The 19,727-nt window shown below is 34.3% G+C and overlaps 1 protein-coding gene across 5 annotated transcripts in view; it reads right to left on the bottom strand.

Moving 5' to 3' along the window:
• Positions 1 to 779: 779 nt before the first annotated feature.
• LOC149794190 (hydroxysteroid 11-beta-dehydrogenase 1-like protein A) overlaps positions 780 to 19,727 on the bottom strand; it is a 138,758-nt gene continuing 119,810 nt past the window's right edge. For all 5 annotated transcript variants that reach the window (XM_089968299.1, XM_089968300.1, XM_089968297.1 and 2 more), the window contains exons 5-7: positions 16,384 to 16,597; positions 10,713 to 10,850; positions 780 to 10,194 (exon numbers count right to left, since the gene is read on the bottom strand). In XM_089968299.1, coding sequence (XP_089824425.1) covers positions 9,962 to 10,194; positions 10,713 to 10,850; positions 16,384 to 16,597 — 585 coding nt within the window. In that variant the 3' untranslated portion in view covers positions 780 to 9,961. The remainder of the gene's footprint in view (positions 10,195 to 10,712; positions 10,851 to 16,383; positions 16,598 to 19,727) is intronic.

Raw genomic sequence — 19,727 nt, 5'->3', positions numbered from 1 at the left:
TCTTTCACTTTGCCCAAGACAATTAACAAAAGTTATAACCTAAACATTTTCTTGTCCAATTTTCCCATAAAATAATTGCATGAGTAATCAGTTATGTTTTATATATTCTATGACAGAAGTATGGCATCTGAAACCTTGGAAGCATGCTGTTATATCACATTTACCCAATATTGTCAACAGCCAAGCATACAATTTAGAATGTGCAGTTTTTAGCGTTATTCATAAACAAAAGAAAAGAGCAAATGCCCTCCCATGAATATGATATGTAAAGAGGCCTCTTCTGTTTTCATGCTGTGAGATATACAAACCTAAAATAGTGGTTGCTGTGACCTACTCAGAACAATGAGTGCAACATTGTTCCAAATGAATGCATCTGTGAAAATGAGATTGAAAACTACACATAGGTGCTAAATGAAACTTTTTCCTTTGAAGAGGAATAATAGGTTACTGTTACTGACCTGGTGGGAGTCTTTACCAAGTTAAATGCAGTGTCTCTGCACATACATTGATGTCAAGAATTGGGCGATCTGACAAAAATATGCCAACAACATTGCTTAAAGTCACACAAATGCCTTGCCAATGTATTGCAAGCAGGATAAAAAATAAACTGGAGTTTTAAAACTTTAAAAAAATTTAAACAGTTTGCCATAAAAATATAACCTCAAATATAGGTTGACTAAAAGTCATTTAGTAGGAAATAAATTATATTGTGTGTCATGTAGGGCCACTGAGTAAACAAACATTTTGCAAAAGGGGTAGATGTGACAAGAAAAACATGATTTCGGATACAAGTCTTTATTATCTTTTTGTAAATGATGTGTGAAAAATGAGGTAGCAATCAAACCTTGAAACAAAAATAAACCCAAAAAACATAAATAGCACATTTACACAATCCCTCTACTTGAGGTGAATGATCTCACAGAAACTCGCTAGACTTACCAATCATCTCATGAAAAACTGTTCATTCACAACAAATACCACAAATTCTAACTCTGAGATAGAAGCATTTACCTTTTTATGGTTCTTTATTATTTAGAAAGACTGACTGAAGATTATGAATAGTTTGGAGTGCTGATAGGGTTGTTTGGTTGTGAAATAATAGCAAGCTAGGTTGTTATTTAACTACACTATCAACATATTAATGACTATATTAATCCAGGGACATGGGAACTAAGTGCCTTTCCCAAGACACATCAAGACAGGTGACATGGACTGACTTGGTTGGGTATTTAACCAATATCCTTGGATTACAAATCTGATGCTCTAACTGAGCTATCATGACTTAAAAAGCAACAAAATGGCAAACCTTATTTATCTGAAGAATTGTACACAATATTTAAAGTAACACAATGAAACTAAACAAATAAATATAATATGTGAAGAAATGGATGCCAATGATGGAAACATAATTAATAATAATCTTCTTTTCAATAATCACAAGCTATAATAGATAACCATATCTTTTTAACATGAAAACAATTTTCGACAGTGACACATTATCAATCTTTGAACATGTAAATGCAAATACTAAGTAAATTATACTCGAGACATATAGTGGACACCATACCGTGGATTTCTTCTCATCAAAGCATTTTAAATATAGAGTTTTAAAAAAGCACGTAAAAGACTTATGGCAGCGTATGTTCATTTAAATTCTGTCTATTAGGATTTAAGGTGATACAAAAAAGAATTATTGTTAGACAAAACAAAACAAATGGATGAAGATTAGCCTTCTAGAGCAAACTTGTGAGTCATTTTCTAACAAAAAGATTTGATACAAAGAGAAACGGGCACTGTAAAAGGTACATTATACATCTGCCATATCAGGTCATTTTCTGGAGTCCATTTTTCTTCTTTATGTCTTGGTGACACTGACCTTTGACCTACTGACTCACAAAATTGATATATCTCAAATGAGTTTGGTCCTTGTCTATGGCACGGAACTTAATTTCTTTTGAGGAAATTGTTTTCCTTCCTTGGGTTCTTCTGACCATAACCTTTGACCTTTTATCCCCCAAAATTAACAGGCAGCTTCCTTTTCTCAAATGAAAGCCATCAATAGTGTTTAGTCCAGGCATGTGGTATAAAGAGCTTCAACAGTTTTTGCAAAAATCATTTTTCCTTCTTTCAATGCAAAATGACCTTAACCTCAAACTTTCTGACCACAAAATGAATAGGTATATTCATTGTCTCAAATGTCACTGCAAAATTTGGTAAAAGTAGGTGATGAAGAATTAGAGATCTCTTGCAGAAACCATTTTCTTCAAGAATTCACCATGAACTTGACCTAAAAGTGGGTGTCCTTGTGATTGCAAATGCAAGCCATTTACAATTTTCGATTAATGTATCTGGTATAGAAGTCAAATTTATTGTGTGGAAAGTTTTACTTATTTTTGGTCCTTACTGTGTCACTCCTTTAGTCCAAATTGGATAGGAAAGGATTCCTCCTTGCCCTAAATGCAAGTGACCAGTATTTACAAAGTTTAGAAATAGTAGATGGTGGAGAACTTGAGGTATTGTGCATAAACGAAATGGAGACAGATATGGTAACATGATCATTTCTTCCTTGTGGCGGCACATACAAATATGCTAGGGATGTTCAAGTGGTCTAAGGCTTTCATCTTTACAGACCACTGACATCTCTCCTCTATCCACATGGGTCTGAGTCTCAGGCTTAGTCAACATAGATATGTGAGAAAGCTTGCAAGTAGCTTCCTGTGGGTTGGTAGTTCTTCTTGGCTTCTTCCTCCATCAGATATACCGTCTGCCTTGTATCATGTGCTGAAACACTGTGTTAAACCCATAACCACATCAAATATGTCCTACAAATTCTGGAAATATTAGATTTTTTATAGGCAAAAACTATTATTTAGCACTTGATTTTCATATCTAGAAAGAAGTCAATTATCTTTCTGGCAACAACAAATGACCCTTGCAAGCAAAAATGTTCAGTCTTTCATTACAAGTACTGGCTTGCTAATATTTAATATAGACATAGTATTGTTCTATGATTTTTCCAGCATTTTAATAAAGAAATGACAGTTACTTAGACCAGCAAAACTATTAACAATGGCTGCATTGCAAAGGACCATCTCACTACAATTTGATCTGCTTGGCTTAAAGCATGATATTGCCTTGGGGAACAAAGTAAAGAAAATGGGCAATTTAGGGGCCATAACTCCTTGAGATGATGACATGCAAAATAAAAAAAATCAACTCATTCGAAGTTTCCTAAACATACAGCTGCATACCAAATTTGGATAACCAGCACTTGCAAAGATGAACTGCAGAAACAAAGTCTGAAGAGGGCATAACTCCTGCAAATGAAGTTGTGGAATTGTGAAAATGTAATTCCTTGTAGGTCTTGTCAATACAAAGCTAAAATTCAAATCTAGTTAAAATCCAAAAAACCTTGGTAAATTTATGCAGTGGAAACTAAAGTCAAGAAGAGAGCAGCCAGGAAGACGTAACTATGGTAAATTATGCTGAGTGCTGGGAATCAAACTTAAGGTTTCACCAGTATATATACTAAATTTGGCTGAAATCTAACACCCTTTAGTAAAATTAAGCTGTGGAAATGAAAAGTATGGCTCTGTTTTGACAAATATGTCTGTGGATTTGAGTACATTTGAAGTCTTATTAACATAACGCAGTATAATAATTTGATAAAATCCAACAATTGAAATCTTGTGGAAACCAAACTGTTGACATACAGATGGACCCATTTACTACAGGGCTCTAGAAGACTAGAGAGCATAGTCATGATAAAATAAACTTGAATGTCTCCCTATTGATATGGCTAGTACATATCCATCTGATAAAAACAAAAGGTTTTAAAAGCTGACAAAATAAAATCGAGTTTTTTCTTCGTTGAATGTAGACACATGAATTTCACAGAAGAGATTTAATAATTTCAACAATCTGACAATATCCAAAAAAATTTTAACTCACATGAACATATCACAACTTTCTATTTACATGTAATTATGAATATTCTAGCAATTGCCATTATCAATAATAAACATTATGGATAAGAGAGATGTCAAACCATGGGCATGCTAATCCGGATATCTGTCCTCTAACTAAATCTAACCTACAACACAGATCCAGATCTACCCTACCATCATGGGCCCACATTGCTTGAGTAACTTGGCCTGTTTCGTTTTCATTTCTATGCAACAGAAAGACAAACCAGGGCCTGGAGAAAAACCTAAAAGAAGCACACCCAAATTCTAAAGGAACTAAACAGCGCTTTAAGTGTTGACTAGGGTAAAATTAAATTAATAATGAAAATAAAGCATGTCAATTGATACCTTTGATGTAAACAAATTTTAAAAAAAAACTGCTTTAGGCAGAAAGAAGGTTGTAAGATCAATTAAGTCGTACATTAGTTAGTTGATAGAAACAACATGTATCTGCTTGATGGCAATGAAGAAATGTGACTTCTGCTGTATGCAGATATAGTCTGGGCAGGCCAAGACTGAATCCTACATACTAGGCTGGTTGGTGTGGTGTTTAGCAGCACACCAACACAAGTAGGTTATTCACTGCTGAGGCAATTAGATCAAAGATCTTTCCCCAAGGATACACCACAGTAGCCACACCAGCCTCATCTGATGATAGGATTTTAATCTGGAAACCATTGAGCCACCTGGCACCTACCCAAAAATTAAGATTTAAGCTGCTCATACCACTCAGTATTCTCAGCAAACAGCATAGACCCTAATCTGTTGCTGCAACTACATTGGCAGATCTGTGCATGGAATGCCATTCTTAACTGGATTTCTGCTTGCCAGAAATTGTTTGTGCATTGAAAGGACTTGTAAAGAATCAACATAAAAGCCAAAATCTTGGTTGTTTTTAACTGCACATTTAACATATTACTAGCTATTCATGCCAAGGAAATAAAAATGAACCTGTTACATACTGCAGTGAGATGGATATTAAAGACAATATAAGGCAAAGAAGAAATGTTTATGATATGTTTATGATATTCCAACATGAAGTGTATATAATGACTAGGTTATTGCAAGTAATGCTAAATGGTACATGATAATGACAATAATGGACAACCAGATTAGGTTACTCATCCTTAGTAAAAATAAGGATTGCTTTAGGTTTCTGGTTTTAAAAAATAATTCAGATCGAATAGTAGGAACTAAAGAAAGGAAATTGATAGCTTAGTATACTTTAAAGATATTCGGTCTAGTAATGAAGTATTTAAGCTTTAAAATATGTCTTTAGCTTACACAAAGGTAGTACAGCTGGTTGATGAAAACTGGCTCCAGTTTGGGAAATTATTTTTGAGAATTACGCTTTGTCATTAATTTTTCTATATTACTGTTGACAGTTCAAACTGTACTGGATGAAAAGAGAGTTAAATTTAAAATATTATTTTGTGTTGAAATTTTAAATGCAATTTATTTTTCCTTTTTTTTGTTGTTTACTTCTCATTTAAGTTAGTTTTATGTTTGACCTCCAAACAACACTTATAATGTTATACAGAGAAGTCTAAATTCATTTTGAAAATGTCCTAACATTATGCCACACTGCCGATTATGCCACTCTAATGTGCTGGATCTATTTTAGAACTTTAAACTTAGGCAAGAAATTACCTTGCCACCGAGAAAAGGGAGATAATTTATAGTAGGGTTTTAATGAAAGGTAGAACTAAAAAACACAATGCAGAGTTTTCACACATTCAGCTGACTTTGTGACACAATTAAGTACCGATTAGCACAAATCCTGCAACTGCTTGTCCCTGAATAGACCCTGATAGTCAATACACTATGATGGATTAGGTTACTGGTTGTTACTAACAATATTTCCTCATAAGAAAGAATGTTACAATCTTCAGGCTGTCCATTAGACTGAGGTGACTCAACAGAGGTAAAATTAGGTATACACTGTGTTAACAATCTAACAAGTCATAAAACAAACATAATAATGGATTTGATTTGATGTAGGTCTATATCATAATAAAGAGAAAAACCTTAAAAATGATTATCACTTATGATGCTAATCTATTACATTTGAACCTTGTTTATCTGAACCCATTAAGATAAATGGATTGCATCTGGAGGACATATTGTTATAGTCCATATGATCCATAAGACCAAATAACTGGCATAAACACTATCAAAGCTGTTTCAGACCTGACAATCCAAAAGAGACATTCTCAGCAAGGCTGCTTATATTTTCCACAAGGTAGACCAATATTTAGTTAGACATAACAAAATATTATTCACTGCCATTGTCAAAATGGAAAACATGGTTTTGAAAAGTTCTGACATGTGGTCTAATGCTGCAAGATCAACAATGTGTTCAACCAAACTTACTGTAAGGTATATTTTGGCCTTAATGACCTCAAATTCAGTTTCAGAAATTGCTGTTCAAATACTCATTTAGGTAAATTAGTTCTTTCTTGATATCTCAACTTGAAGTAATCTACATGCTATGTTATTGTTTCTTTTTACGTTTTCTTGGCAGCAGCAACAATTTCTCCCACTGTGAACAATATTCAAACTGATAACGATGTCCAATAAATGCAACTGTCACCTTACAAGCATGGCCTAGTATCTAAATATTTCTTTTTTTCATGCTTTTGTGCTTACTGTCTAGATTTTTCATGCTTCTATGCCTACTGTCTGTATTTTTCATGTTTCTGTGCCTACTGTCTGGATTTTTCATGTTTCTATACCTACTGTCTAGAATTTTCATGTTTCTTTACCTACTGTCTAGATTTTTCACGCTTTTGTGCCTACTTTCTGGAATTTGTAAAAGGCTGATTGTCTTTTTTGCCTTTAAGACTTATTTTGGTTAGAAAACATTTTCATCCTAGGCTATAAGGTACAAGTAAAAGCTTGATCATGTAGACATTTTGAATGAACCTGGGAGACTTAAGTAGATTTGTTAGCAAGTTCCCTGACTAAATTTACTTAATCTAAGGTGAAAACCTGGATCAAGACTAAACCCGAGTAAGCCAAAATCCAGATTATACTGCAATGATTGTATTCTCATAACTCTTGCCATTGTTCAATATTTTAAAATTTGCTTATTAAGTCATGTAGTTAAATCATAAGGGTTGGCAAGTTTTCTATCTTTACAAATTCTGGTAATGGTAGCTTTTTTCATACATTCGACTTTTGGGATTTATGACATAATCTTCATGAATGATAAGTTGTTGTTGTACTAGAGTTTAATGCCATTTTTCAGCACAAGATAGGCTACACATGGCGGCCAGTATAAATGGTGTAGGAAGAACCCGGGAAAACCCTGGGAAGAACCACCAACCCATGAAAAGCTACTGGCAAGCTTTCTCAGACACCCACATTGGCCGAGCCTGAGACTTGAACCCACGCAGAGGTGAAACGTCAGTGATCCATAACAGTGAGTGCTTTAGACCACTCAGCCACTCAAGGCCTTGAAAAATAAGTAATTCTACACAAATCCTCAACCATTCTTACATAAATTTGGGCTTAAAAGTGACAAACATTAGGTAATAAAAGTACTGTAAATGGTACATTATATACCTGCAATGTGGTAAAAAGTATGTCGATACTTTTTTGGAGTAAAACCCTTTTTAAGTGATCAGATACTTGGGTACTCAAGACTTAGTACCCATTTTACTCACTTAATTTGTGCTTACTGTAACGTGTACCATGCCAGTGTCTCTAAGTGCTGTTACCTACAAATACTAAAGAAATATGCTATTTCATTAGCTGATGATGTCAGCAGGTATTATGACAGTTACATCTTTGCATGCGTTAGACTTGTGAGTGTCATGGCACTGGATAGGTTTACGTTCATACTACTGTGACGTGTTATTTCGATTTTGTGATTTAACTCAGATTGTTTTGTGGAAACCACTTTTCTTCTTTAGTGTCTGTCAGTGATCATGTCCTTTTTGCTATTTCACTCCAAAATCAAAAGATACCTTTCTTGTCTTGAAAGCCACAAAGACTGGTGGCATAGGATAGGAGTTATATTGTGGAAACCATTTTCCTTCTTTCAATCCCTGTGAACTTCACCAATAAACTTTGATCCAAAAAGGACTGAGCATCTTCCATGACTGAAATGTAAGCCATCCAATTAGTCTGGTCAAAGTAGGTGATAAAATACTCCTGACAAAAACCATTTTTCTTCTAAGAGTCACCATGACCTTCTCTCCCCAAAATCAACAGGTGTTTTTCTCATCTCAAATGCCAGCCATTTACCAATTTCAATAAATGTACCTGGAATTTAAGCCAATCCTTATTTCAGTCCCTTTGACACTGATCTTTGTCCTTTTGTGTCTGGAATCATTCAATTTTTTCCTTGCTCCACAGTTTGCTAATAGTAGATGGTTGAAATCTTGTGCGGAGACAAAGCAGGCAACAGACAGATGTATGGACATCATAACATAAGAATGTGCTATCTTAAGGCAGGCATATACAAATGACTAATGTATTGTCTCATGGTTAAAAAATTCTACATTTTACAAACAATAATTATAACTGTACTACTTTACCCTATATTACCCTTACAACATCAAATAATTCATACAGGTACATGTATTGCTCTCCGCCACTCTTAAATATGAGTATTTAATGCATGCACCAACAATTAACCTGTTTTCATGTAAGTTTTGCTTTAAAATAATTTATTTTCATATGATTTTTGAGGCTTTGCTGAATATAGCATTTTCATTGGTATTTAAATTTGGGAATGTGGCAACTGTGCAAGGATGGTCCCATATTCTTCATGGGTCAATTCTATTTTTTTCTGCTGATGTCTGAACTCATTTCATTTCTAGTAACCAAGAACTCCAAAAGTCAGTAAGAAAATTGCAATATATAGACTGCAAGAACATTAAACTGACGTCGATTCATTTATTTATTTATATGTCCTATTTCTGAATCTTTTTTTAATAGAAATGAAAAAGGAAGAGATAATGCAGTAAAACAGGCATTAATGATGAATGTTAATTTATGACAGATTCAAAACATTCCACAACAATGAGTATTCTGAAAGTGCATTATATGCCCACTCTGTATTAATTATCTAACAGCCCTCAGTGCAGACACTAGTTGAGCATAGTTGTTTCTGGAGACTACAGACCAATGGGGGTCTCAACAACCTTGACCTTTGGTCAAGGTATGCAGACTTTAACTAAACTCATGATAAGGAAACCATTATTTTCTTATCAGTGACCTTGACCTTTGATCTCAAATAAATAGAGCTCTTCTTACACAAAGTGTACCTGGTCCACAAACTTTGGTGAAGGGAAATGGTTGAAAACTCAAATGTTTGTGAAGAAATAATTTTTTTCAGTTTTTCAGTCAGTGACTGTCACCTTTTAATGTCAAAATCAATAGCATTCATTATTATCCTTAGTGAATGTCATCCAAATAATTTCATAAAGGAAATGGTGTAAAACTAAAGTTAAAACAGTAACAGACTGATGGATACACAGATGGATAACAAAATATGCTCCACGTTCTGACATATAGAACATTCTTTTATCACTATAATCTGGAAACACTTATAAAGATGAAAATTCTCTTACCATCTTATGACTAGAAAAAAACCCCTAAACTTTGACTTCAATTTTAAACTGATATGTGATAAATCTGATTTGAAATTTTCGTACAATGATCTTCAAATTAAATTTATGACATAAACCCCAATGAAGCTGCAATACTGGTATATCCATACTAATGAGATTTGTAAATACATGTTGAGGTACGTGTGCACATATGCAGTCAAACCTGCATAAAATGACCTGGGTCCTGCAATACATGTGGGCAATGGGAACAGGTATTCTTTATAATAAGTTGATTTTGTATTATGTATAGATGAGAAAATACTTTGTTGGCCATTGTACAAGGGTGGTGTTTATAAGCAGGTGGTAACTACAACAGGTTGACTGCATATAGTTCTATTTCTTTCCCACACAAACCTATTCATGCAAACACTTGCACTAAGACATTTGAGTATAAACCCATCTATTGATAAAATCACATAATTCAGGGAACCATTCCTTCATAAGTAATATGGGCTTCACTTGAAAATACGGAAAATATATCTCTCTAGCTCTTTTGACACCTCCTTTAATGATTGCTAGTGCCGCATCAGATGGACTGGCTGGTTTGAGGAAATCGATCAGAAACTGCTGACCTGCTTCTTCAAGTTGATGAATGGAATTTTCTGTGCCTGACAAATTGAAAGAAACTCTCTGAAGAAATGAAGAAAAAAAGAAAAGTGGACACTGCCATTTATTTTATATTGACAGTGTCAGGTCACTTCATCTTTCAACATTTTACATCTCATATTTTGTAACTTTACTTTGGAATGTTGTAAGAAACCCATATATATATATATATATATATATATATATATATATATATATATATATATATATATATATATATATATATATATATATATATAAGGAATATATTATAACATTTCAAAATTTGTATTACTCCAAAAGTCTTAACAAGTTTAAACAAAGAGGTTAACCACTTTTGCATTAAAATTTCCAATAGCTAATTACACAGTCAATCAAAATTTAATTTGGTGAGTGCTATTATGTGCACAATGAAATTTACTGCATTTTTGTTTTTTTATTCTACTTTAGAAAAGCGACAAGTTTTTTTAATAGCAGCAAGATAAGGGAAAAGAAGAATAGAAACCAAGTCATATTTTGGTTGTGGTCTGAAAAAGCTTACCTATAAATCCAATAACACACAAAGTAATAGATATATCACAGTTTTTAATCTTCATCTCCTGTCTCAAACTGCTGAAGAAGCCATCCAATGCAAATTTGGATGCCGAGTACTCAGTCAAAAAAGGTTGTCCTACTTTACCTGGTAAGAAAAAGACATGATGAAAATATAAAAATGTACAGAAGGGCTCAAACTAATAGGTGAAAAAAGCAAATTAAATGACATTCTGGAGGGATGTTATCTCTACCGTTTGTCCATTTGTCTGTTAGTGCAAGATTATTAACACTACTCATCCTAAACCAGTTGGTAGCCATCTTGAAAATCTTGTTATCACTTCCAGGTTTTCACTAAAAGAAATACACAATAAAACATCAGGACCTTAAAACATGCCTACTCAAACTCTGATTTCCATGGCTGCACTGTTGAACTTGTAATATCTTTTAGCACTGTAAGAAATCACACGATTCAGTATTTTGATCTGAACCCAAAAAGGTATGAGTTTCCTTTTAATATTCCTCTTAAAACATCTTGTAAAACATAACAAATAAACAAGACAAAGTGAAATCATGATGCTTATGCAAATGTCTCTTCCAAAATCATTTCTGGGGCTCGTCTCTCCTTTTTATTTCAAATCCACCAAAGGACAATCAATTTTTAATCAAAGACTGACAAGCCATGATGAACAACCTTTTATCTCTTTGTTACTTGTACTACCTAAATAAATATCCTGCCATTGGACTTAAACTAAACATATTACAACAATAAGATCATAAATTTTGCAACAATCCTAAATCAGATCAGTGGTGGTGTCTTCTCATGCCTTTTTTTAAGAAATAAAAAATCTAATTATTAATAGTGGTATATTTCAACTATAAAACAATAAATACAGCAGATGGCCTTTAAAACAGTATTACTATCCTACTGCCTGCAAACTAAAATATATACTAAAATAAAATTATTTCACAGCAAAAATACTACTGGTTCAATTCGCTGACATCCTTAACAGATGCCCGTTTATTCACATATTAAAAAGATGGTATGTTTCAATCAATGAATGCTACTGACTTCATAATAGGTAATTAAAAACAGAAAGGCCTAAAACTAGATGACATTTAAAAATGTATTTAATTCATCGAATTAAAAAACATGTTAGGAAAGATCCACCTGTAGATTTAGATATCAAAATTCATAGACAATGGTTGAAAATGTGGAAATAGACATCTCATTTACAGCATTCCAATATCAGTAAGCTGTACCTTATAGTATCCAAATGCTCTGTACCATTTCATATATTATTCTTGATGATTTTACTTTAAATATAGAATAAAAAATTCCCCAAAACACTATACATATAAATTGCCAGTATTACACAGACCATAGCAAAAATTTGTTGGCATGGTTAATTGTGCTAATGGTTTTATAATAGATACTTTTATACTCTAATCAGATATGAAGAGAGATAACAGTTTACTGAAACATGTCTACCTGCAGGAATGCAAGCAATTTTTACAAGGTAATCATGCAAGGTTATGTTTAATGTGTGAACTTTGCTGGTGCTTGGGATAGAGTCACAGCTGCAGGAAAGATCAGATGAAAAATAAAAAAAAAATTTGACTCAGGAAACTCATCACTAGGTAGTTTATAAACTGTCAAAATTTGAGGCAATTAATAGATTAAGGCAGTTTGAGATAGATGAGCATCATTCCACAGATTACTTCATTGATTAACAAATGCATGAGTGAAGATCTTTGCTGGCCCTTTATTCACTTCGATGGGAGAATCCATCTTAAGACAATTTCTCCATGAATAATAAAATCCTATTGTGCAAATAATCACATACCATGTAAAGCATGTCTGAATTATTAAGACCCCATGATTAAGACTTTATAGTCATTGAAAATTGTCAAAAATATTACAACCATGAACAGTACATGTACACAAGTCCTACTGTCTACTAATGAAAAAAGCAGATTTATCTCCCCTGCTATGTATTCAGTGTTGCATCAAGGTTCCCTTAGGCAAGGGAAATTGTTTCAAACATCCTAAAACTCTGAGGGCAAACACAGTTCGAAAAGGACAGTTAAATTGTTTTCATTAAAAATAATTGGCAAAAAAGTCAACCAAGGGTCACACAAAGGACCAGATTTAAAAGAAAGGGGGTTAACATTACAAGAAACCTTCAATTATGCTCTTCAAAATGCAACTGTAGTACAGTAATACCTCGAACATTCGCGAGGTCAGGTTCCAGAACCAGTCGCGGATCAGGAGGAATCGCGAATGTTTGGTACGAGTCACTAAAAATGCTAATAAATGCTTATTTCTAGAGTTTAAACCCTAAATATGACCCAAATCATGCTCCCAAAGCACTTTAATTTCATTTAAAAGTTAGCTTAATACATTACCCTTAAAAAGAGAAATAAATGGTTGACGTAAAAATAGAGTACAGTATCGCCTAATGGGTATTTGCCACACTAGCGCATTTACAGTACGGTACATGTATACTAATATTACCCCTATACTAATTCATTGGCTGCCGTTTTCTTTTGCACTCACAGTAAGGTAAAACCAAGTAACGAATGGGACTGTAAACTTAATGACTGACGTTTTCTTTGTCATTGTCAGGAAGGTAAACTAGGTAAACTTCATATGTCACAGAAGTCATATAACGAAGGTACAATTCAATAAAATAAAGAAAACATGTACGTAGAGGGTACCAATGAAAATTTCGTGAATCCATGAATTCGCGGATCCAGAAACGCGAATGCACAAGGTATTACTGTACTGAATTGAATATTGTGGATGTAGTTGTTGTTGTTGTGGGGTTTAACGCCATTTTTCAGCACACGATAGGCTATACATGGCGGCCAGTATTAATGGTGGAGGATGAATCCAGGAAAACCACGGAAAGAACCACCGACCCACGAGAATATTGTGGATGAAAGAGTATGATATACAAATTTATCCTTCAAACACACTTTCTCCCTGGAAAATGAATTTCCATGTGTAAATCTACAAAAACGCAATAATGAACTATGTGAATAAATCTTTATATAAAATAAAATATGCTTTGTGTTGTAATAGGAGTCTCTTTGACACTATGGAACAGATGCTCTACTGGCCAAAAAAATCTTCAGCAATTCAAGATCAGACCATTTCTTTCTTATTACTACATAGTGTTTTAACCATCTCTGATATTTTTCAGCAATATCAAGAGTCTAAAATTAGTTACTCTTGTGGACATATTGGATGTCAAATTGGAACCATTTTTAATTAGGACCAAATAGACATCACTAGAAGTCTTTTGATGAAATCTCATGATAATATGACCATCCACTCAGGGGGAGCACTAACAGCAAGGTTTTCAAGACAGCTGTTGTGGCAGCCATATTGAATTTATGACCAGCAACAGTTTCTTTTTAGGACCAGCTATCTTAGGAAATCTATTGGCAAAAACCCATTTTTAGGAGGAGTAGAGATAACATTTTTCAAGATTTCACTATGGTGTTCATATTGAGGGTCAGTTTGCATCAATTTCATTTGGGACTAGCTACATACCAAAACAGGGACCCCGAGTGGCCGAGTAGTCTAAAGCGCTCTCCGTTACGGATCACTGCCATCTCACCTCTGTCTGCGGCAGTTCAAGTCTCGGATTCAGCCAATGTGGGTATGTGAGAAAGCTTGCAAGTAGCTTCTCGTGGGTCGATCGTTCTTCCCGGGGTCTTCCTCCACCATTAATACTGGCCATCATGTATAGCCTATCGTGTGCTGAAAAATGACTTTAAACCCTACAACAACAACAACAACATACCAAAACAACACTTCTGATGAAAACCCAATGTCAAAATGACTTTTATTTAAGAGGAGCAGCAATAAGCAGATTTCTATGATTCCCACAAAAGTAGCCATATCAGATCTGCACCATTTTAATTCAGGACCACTAAAAAATTATATTAAAACTTCTGGTGAAAGCACAATGTTAGTATGGCTAGCCGTGTGGGAGAAGTAGTAATAATAAGATTTTGAAGTGAATAAATTTTTGCAAAAAATACAATATGCTTTGCATTAAAACAAGTGTCTCTTGAATTGACAGAATTTTGAGGATGATCAATGTGGCTGCCATATGGGATTTCTGTGTGCCACCATTTTCATTTAGAAACAACTTGACATCTTACGAAGTCTTATGTTGATACGACCATCTGTTCGTCATTTAGAAACAACATGACATCTTAAGAAGTCTTATGCTGATACGACCATCTGTTCTTCTCTTGTGACAAGATTTTCGAGATGGCCAATGTGGCAGTCATATTTGATATAAAATCTGCACCATTTGCCTTTAAGACAAACTAGACATCACAAGAACTTTTCTGTTGGAGTAGCAATAACAAGATGGCTGCAGTAGCAGCCATTTTAAACACCAGATCTGCACTATTTTCATTTAGCACCTACATGACATTGTAAGAAGCTGATACCATCATCTATTCAGGAGGAGTAGCAATAATAATATTTTCAAGATGCCTGCTGTGGCAACCATATATGGAGCCTTTGCAGCACCATTTTTATTTAGGACCAACTTGATCATTGGATTAATATGTGTATAAAGTTTCATGGCAATCCTCCATGTAGTTTAGCAGCAGTGGTGATAATAAGCTTGTGCTACCAGATGGACTTGCAATGGACAATAGACCATTCCATAAATGTTGATATCTGTGACCATGCCACTAGAAATGTGTGATCCATATTTTACCTATGTTTAGCATATGAAACAAAAGGTATGTGATTCATCAAACTGTTATATAAATAGATAGTTCTGAATAAGCAACAAAGTGTTCTTACATATTTTGCATTAACTGGAAACTCAGACATTCAAAACCTTATGGTGATTCTTGTGTATTTTGTTCATGGTAGCAATGGCATAAAAGAAAGAAGAAAAATATATCCTGTTCTATGACATTAAAAGCTGAGGTAGTAAAAATTAGTTGAAAAAAATCAAAGCAATTTTTTCCCCATTCAAATCCCTGTCATGCTAGAGGCATGTCTTTATGCCACAAATGCCGCTGCCAATATGACGCAATTAAAGTGAAAAGTTTCAAGTCAAACAGGGACCATAACTCCATGAAAGTTTGCCAGGAAACAATGTGCAATGGGACACTGAAAAGCTACAAAATTCTTCAGGCAGGATCTTTGGCAAATAGATAAAAGTACAGTATATTCATATTCATTAAAAGTTCAAAATGCATGTTCCTTAGGCTATACATATTTGTAAATTTATTGAAAGTTCAAAAGGTAGACTACATGGGCTATATATAGAATTACAGTATATTCATATTCATACAAAATTCAAACATAGACTTAATGGGCTATATATAAAAGTACAGTATATTCATATTCATACAAAATTCAAAAGGTAGACTCCATGGGTTATATATATTAGTACATTATATTCATTGAAAGTTCAAAAGGTAGACTCCATGGGCTATACAAAGTAGTACAATATATTGATATTCAGACTCCATAGGCTATACATAGAAGTACAGTATATTCATATTTAGACTCCATGAGCTATACAAAGTAGTACAGTATATTCATATACAGACTCCAAGGGCTATACAAAGAAGTACAGTATATTCATATTCAGACTCCATGGGCTATACACAGAAGTACAGTATATTCGTACCTGCATAGGATGACACTACAATAATGCTGCCATGACTTTTCTCAATATGAGGTAGAGCATGGGATGCTAGATGAATGTATGCCCTGAAATTGATGTTGATGACATTGTCCAGGAGGGTGAGGTTTTCTCTTGATCCATTCCAAGGGGTAAGGGGGATCAGTGTGATGTGATTAAGAACCAAGATGTCAAGGCCACCAAGTTTGTTCACAGCCTCCTGTAGATGAAATATAAGAATTTATAAAAGAAATATTCCTCATAGCTCAGAAGAAAAAACTTAACTAAGGTTACATCATTTACTTCTGTTTTGCAAAGTATATAAATATCAGTGCTCCATAATACTGCAGTGTTTACATAATATCACAACTGAAACAATGGGGAAGTCTCTTTCACTAAGGACAAGATGTCATTAAGAAACACACTGCACCTAATGCCCTTAAATTGGATTCAGTGTTAGTATTCTAACTGATTTATAAGACAAACTTCTTTGAACATTAAAATCAGAATCATTCATGCAATATACCTGCAACATACCAAACATTAAATTTGGTCCATCTTGTTGTTGTTATTAGTTAAACAGCAACTGAGTGCATTATTAGCTTAATGGTTAGAGCATCTGACTCGGAATGGGGAGATCGAGGGCTCAAATGCTGGCCAAGTCATACCAGTGACTTATAAAAATTGCACTAATACCTGCCTCACTAGGCACTCAGCATTAAGAGGTTATTGTTAGGACTGGTCAACCTGGTGTCAGGATAATGTGACTGGGTGGGACATCATGCTACATGTCTGCAACATGATACCCCAGTGCTAGACATCACTATAAACTGCCACACTGCAAACATAATAACGATATGACTGAATTTTTTTTAAAGCTACGTTAAAAAATCCTATTCACACACAGCCACACACATTATTGGCTATATTTTGCTGAGGAAATGTGTGTTAAATGCCTTCCCAAGCACAAACAGAGGCAGCTGACACAAGACGGATTGTGCAAGTATCAAACCTGCAACCCTTGAAATAAGAGTCTGATACTCTACTATCTGAGCTATTGTGGCTCTCTTGGTCCATCTTGTAGCCATCAACAGAATAATCATTTACTTCTTTCAATAAAAAAAACAGTTTTTGGTGCAAAAGCTTTTGCATGATTTCTGGTCAATATTCAAAAATGCTTCCATGAAGCAGGTGTAAAAGTACATTTGTACAATATAATTACAATTAGACATTACAAGTGTTTCTGTGATCTAGATATGCCAGTGATGAAGCTGCAGCTTGCCCACATACAATTATCTCTAACCTTAAAATTGGAATCAGATAGAAATGATTGTCATGGCAGATATTGAAATTAAGGAAGGTTTCTGACAAAACTGCAATGGTTGGCATATCTGGATTAGTCTGTGCAGGAAGCTGTGTCAAAGAAGGGCAAGTTTAATAGAGTTCCTCAGTAAAATAGTCCATTATTACTGTGCTATCCATGAGTACCATAGGGTATCCTGCTTTGAAATGAGACTGCCTTATAAAAAAGTGCACGAGTACCATAGGGTATAATGCTTTAAAATGAGATTGTCTTATAAAGAATTGCATGAGTACCATAGGGTATACTGCTTTAAAATGAGACTGCCTTATAAAAAAGTGCATGAGTACCATAGGGTATAATGCTTTAAAATGAGACTGCCTTGTAAAGAAGTGCATGAGTACCATAGGGTATATTGCTTTAAAATGAGACTGCCTTATAAAGAAGTGCATGAGTACCATAGGGTATAATGCTTTGAAATGAGATTGCCTTATAATGAAGTGCATGAGTACCATAGGGTATATTGCTTTAAAATGAGACTGCCTTATAATGAAGTGCTTGAGTACCATAGGGTATAATGCTTTAAAATGAGACTGCCTTATAAAGAATTGCATGAATACCATAGGGTATAATGCTTTAAAATGAGACTGTCTTATAAAGAATTGCATGAGTACCATAGGGTATAATGCTTTAAAATGAGACTGCCTTATAAAGAAGTGCATCAGTACCATAGGGTATACTGCTTTAAAATGAGACTGCCTTATAAAAAAAGTGCATGAGTACCATAGGGTATATTGCTTTAAAATGAGACTGTCTTATAAAGAATTGCATGAGTACCATAGGGTATAATGCTTTAAAATGAGACTGCCTTATAAAGAAGTGCATCAGTACCATAGGGTATAATGCTTTAAAATGAGACTGCCTTATAAAGAATTGCATGAATACCATAGGGTATAATGCTTTAAAATGAGACTGTCTTATAAAGAATTGCATGAGTACCATAGGGTATACTGCTTTAAAATGAGACTGCCTTATAAAAAAAGTGCACGAGTACCATAGGGTATACTGCTTTAAAATGAGACTGCCATATAAAAAAGTGCACGAGTACCATAGGGTATAATGCTTTAAAATGAGACTGCCTTATAAAGAATTGCACAGGTACCATAGGGTATAATGCTTTAAAATGAGACTGCCTTATAATTAAGTACATCAGTACCATAGGGTATACTGCTTTAAAATGAGACTGCCTTATAAAGAATTGCATGAGTACCATAGGGTATAATGCTTGAAAATGAAACTGCCTTATAATGAAGTGCATGAGTACCATAGGGTATACTGCTTTAAAATGAGACTGCCTTATAAAAAAAGTGCACGAGTACCATAGGGTATACTGCTTTAAAATGAGACTGCCATATAAAAAAGTACACGAGTACCATAGGGTATAATGCTTTAAAATGAGACTGCCTTATAAAGAATTGCACGGGTACCATAGGGTATAATGCTTTAAAATGAGACTGCCTTATAATGAAGTACATCAGTACCATAGGGTATACTGCTTTAAAATGAGACTGCCTTATAAAGAATTGCATGAGTACCATAGGGTATAATGCTTGAAAATGAAACTGCCTTATAATGAAGTGCATGAGTACCATAGGGTATACTGCTTTAAAATGAGACTGCCTTATAAAAAAGTGCACGACTACCATAGGGTATACTGTTTTAAAATGAGACTGCCTTATAAAGAAGTGCATGAGTACCATAGGATATAATGCTTTAAAATGAGACTGCCTTATAAAGAAGTGCATGAGTACCATAGGGTATAATGCTTTAAAATGAGACTGCCTTATAATGAAGTGCATCAGTACCATAGGGTATATTGCTTTAAAATGAGACTGCCTTATAAAGAATTGCATGAGTACCATAGGGTATACTGCTTTAAAATGAGACTGCCTTATAAAGAATTGCATGAGTACCAAGGGTATAATGCTTTAAAATGAGACCACCTTATCATGAAGTACATGAGTACCATAAGGTATAATGCTTTAAAATG

This window comes from Sinohyriopsis cumingii, chromosome 8, assembly GCF_028554795.1.
Source record: "Sinohyriopsis cumingii isolate HCF-2022 chromosome 8, ASM2855479v2, whole genome shotgun sequence".
NCBI classification, from domain to species: domain Eukaryota; kingdom Metazoa; phylum Mollusca; class Bivalvia; order Unionida; family Unionidae; genus Sinohyriopsis; species Sinohyriopsis cumingii.
The sequence above is the reverse complement of the archived record's forward strand: the minus strand, read 5'-3'. Positions and strand labels throughout refer to the sequence as shown.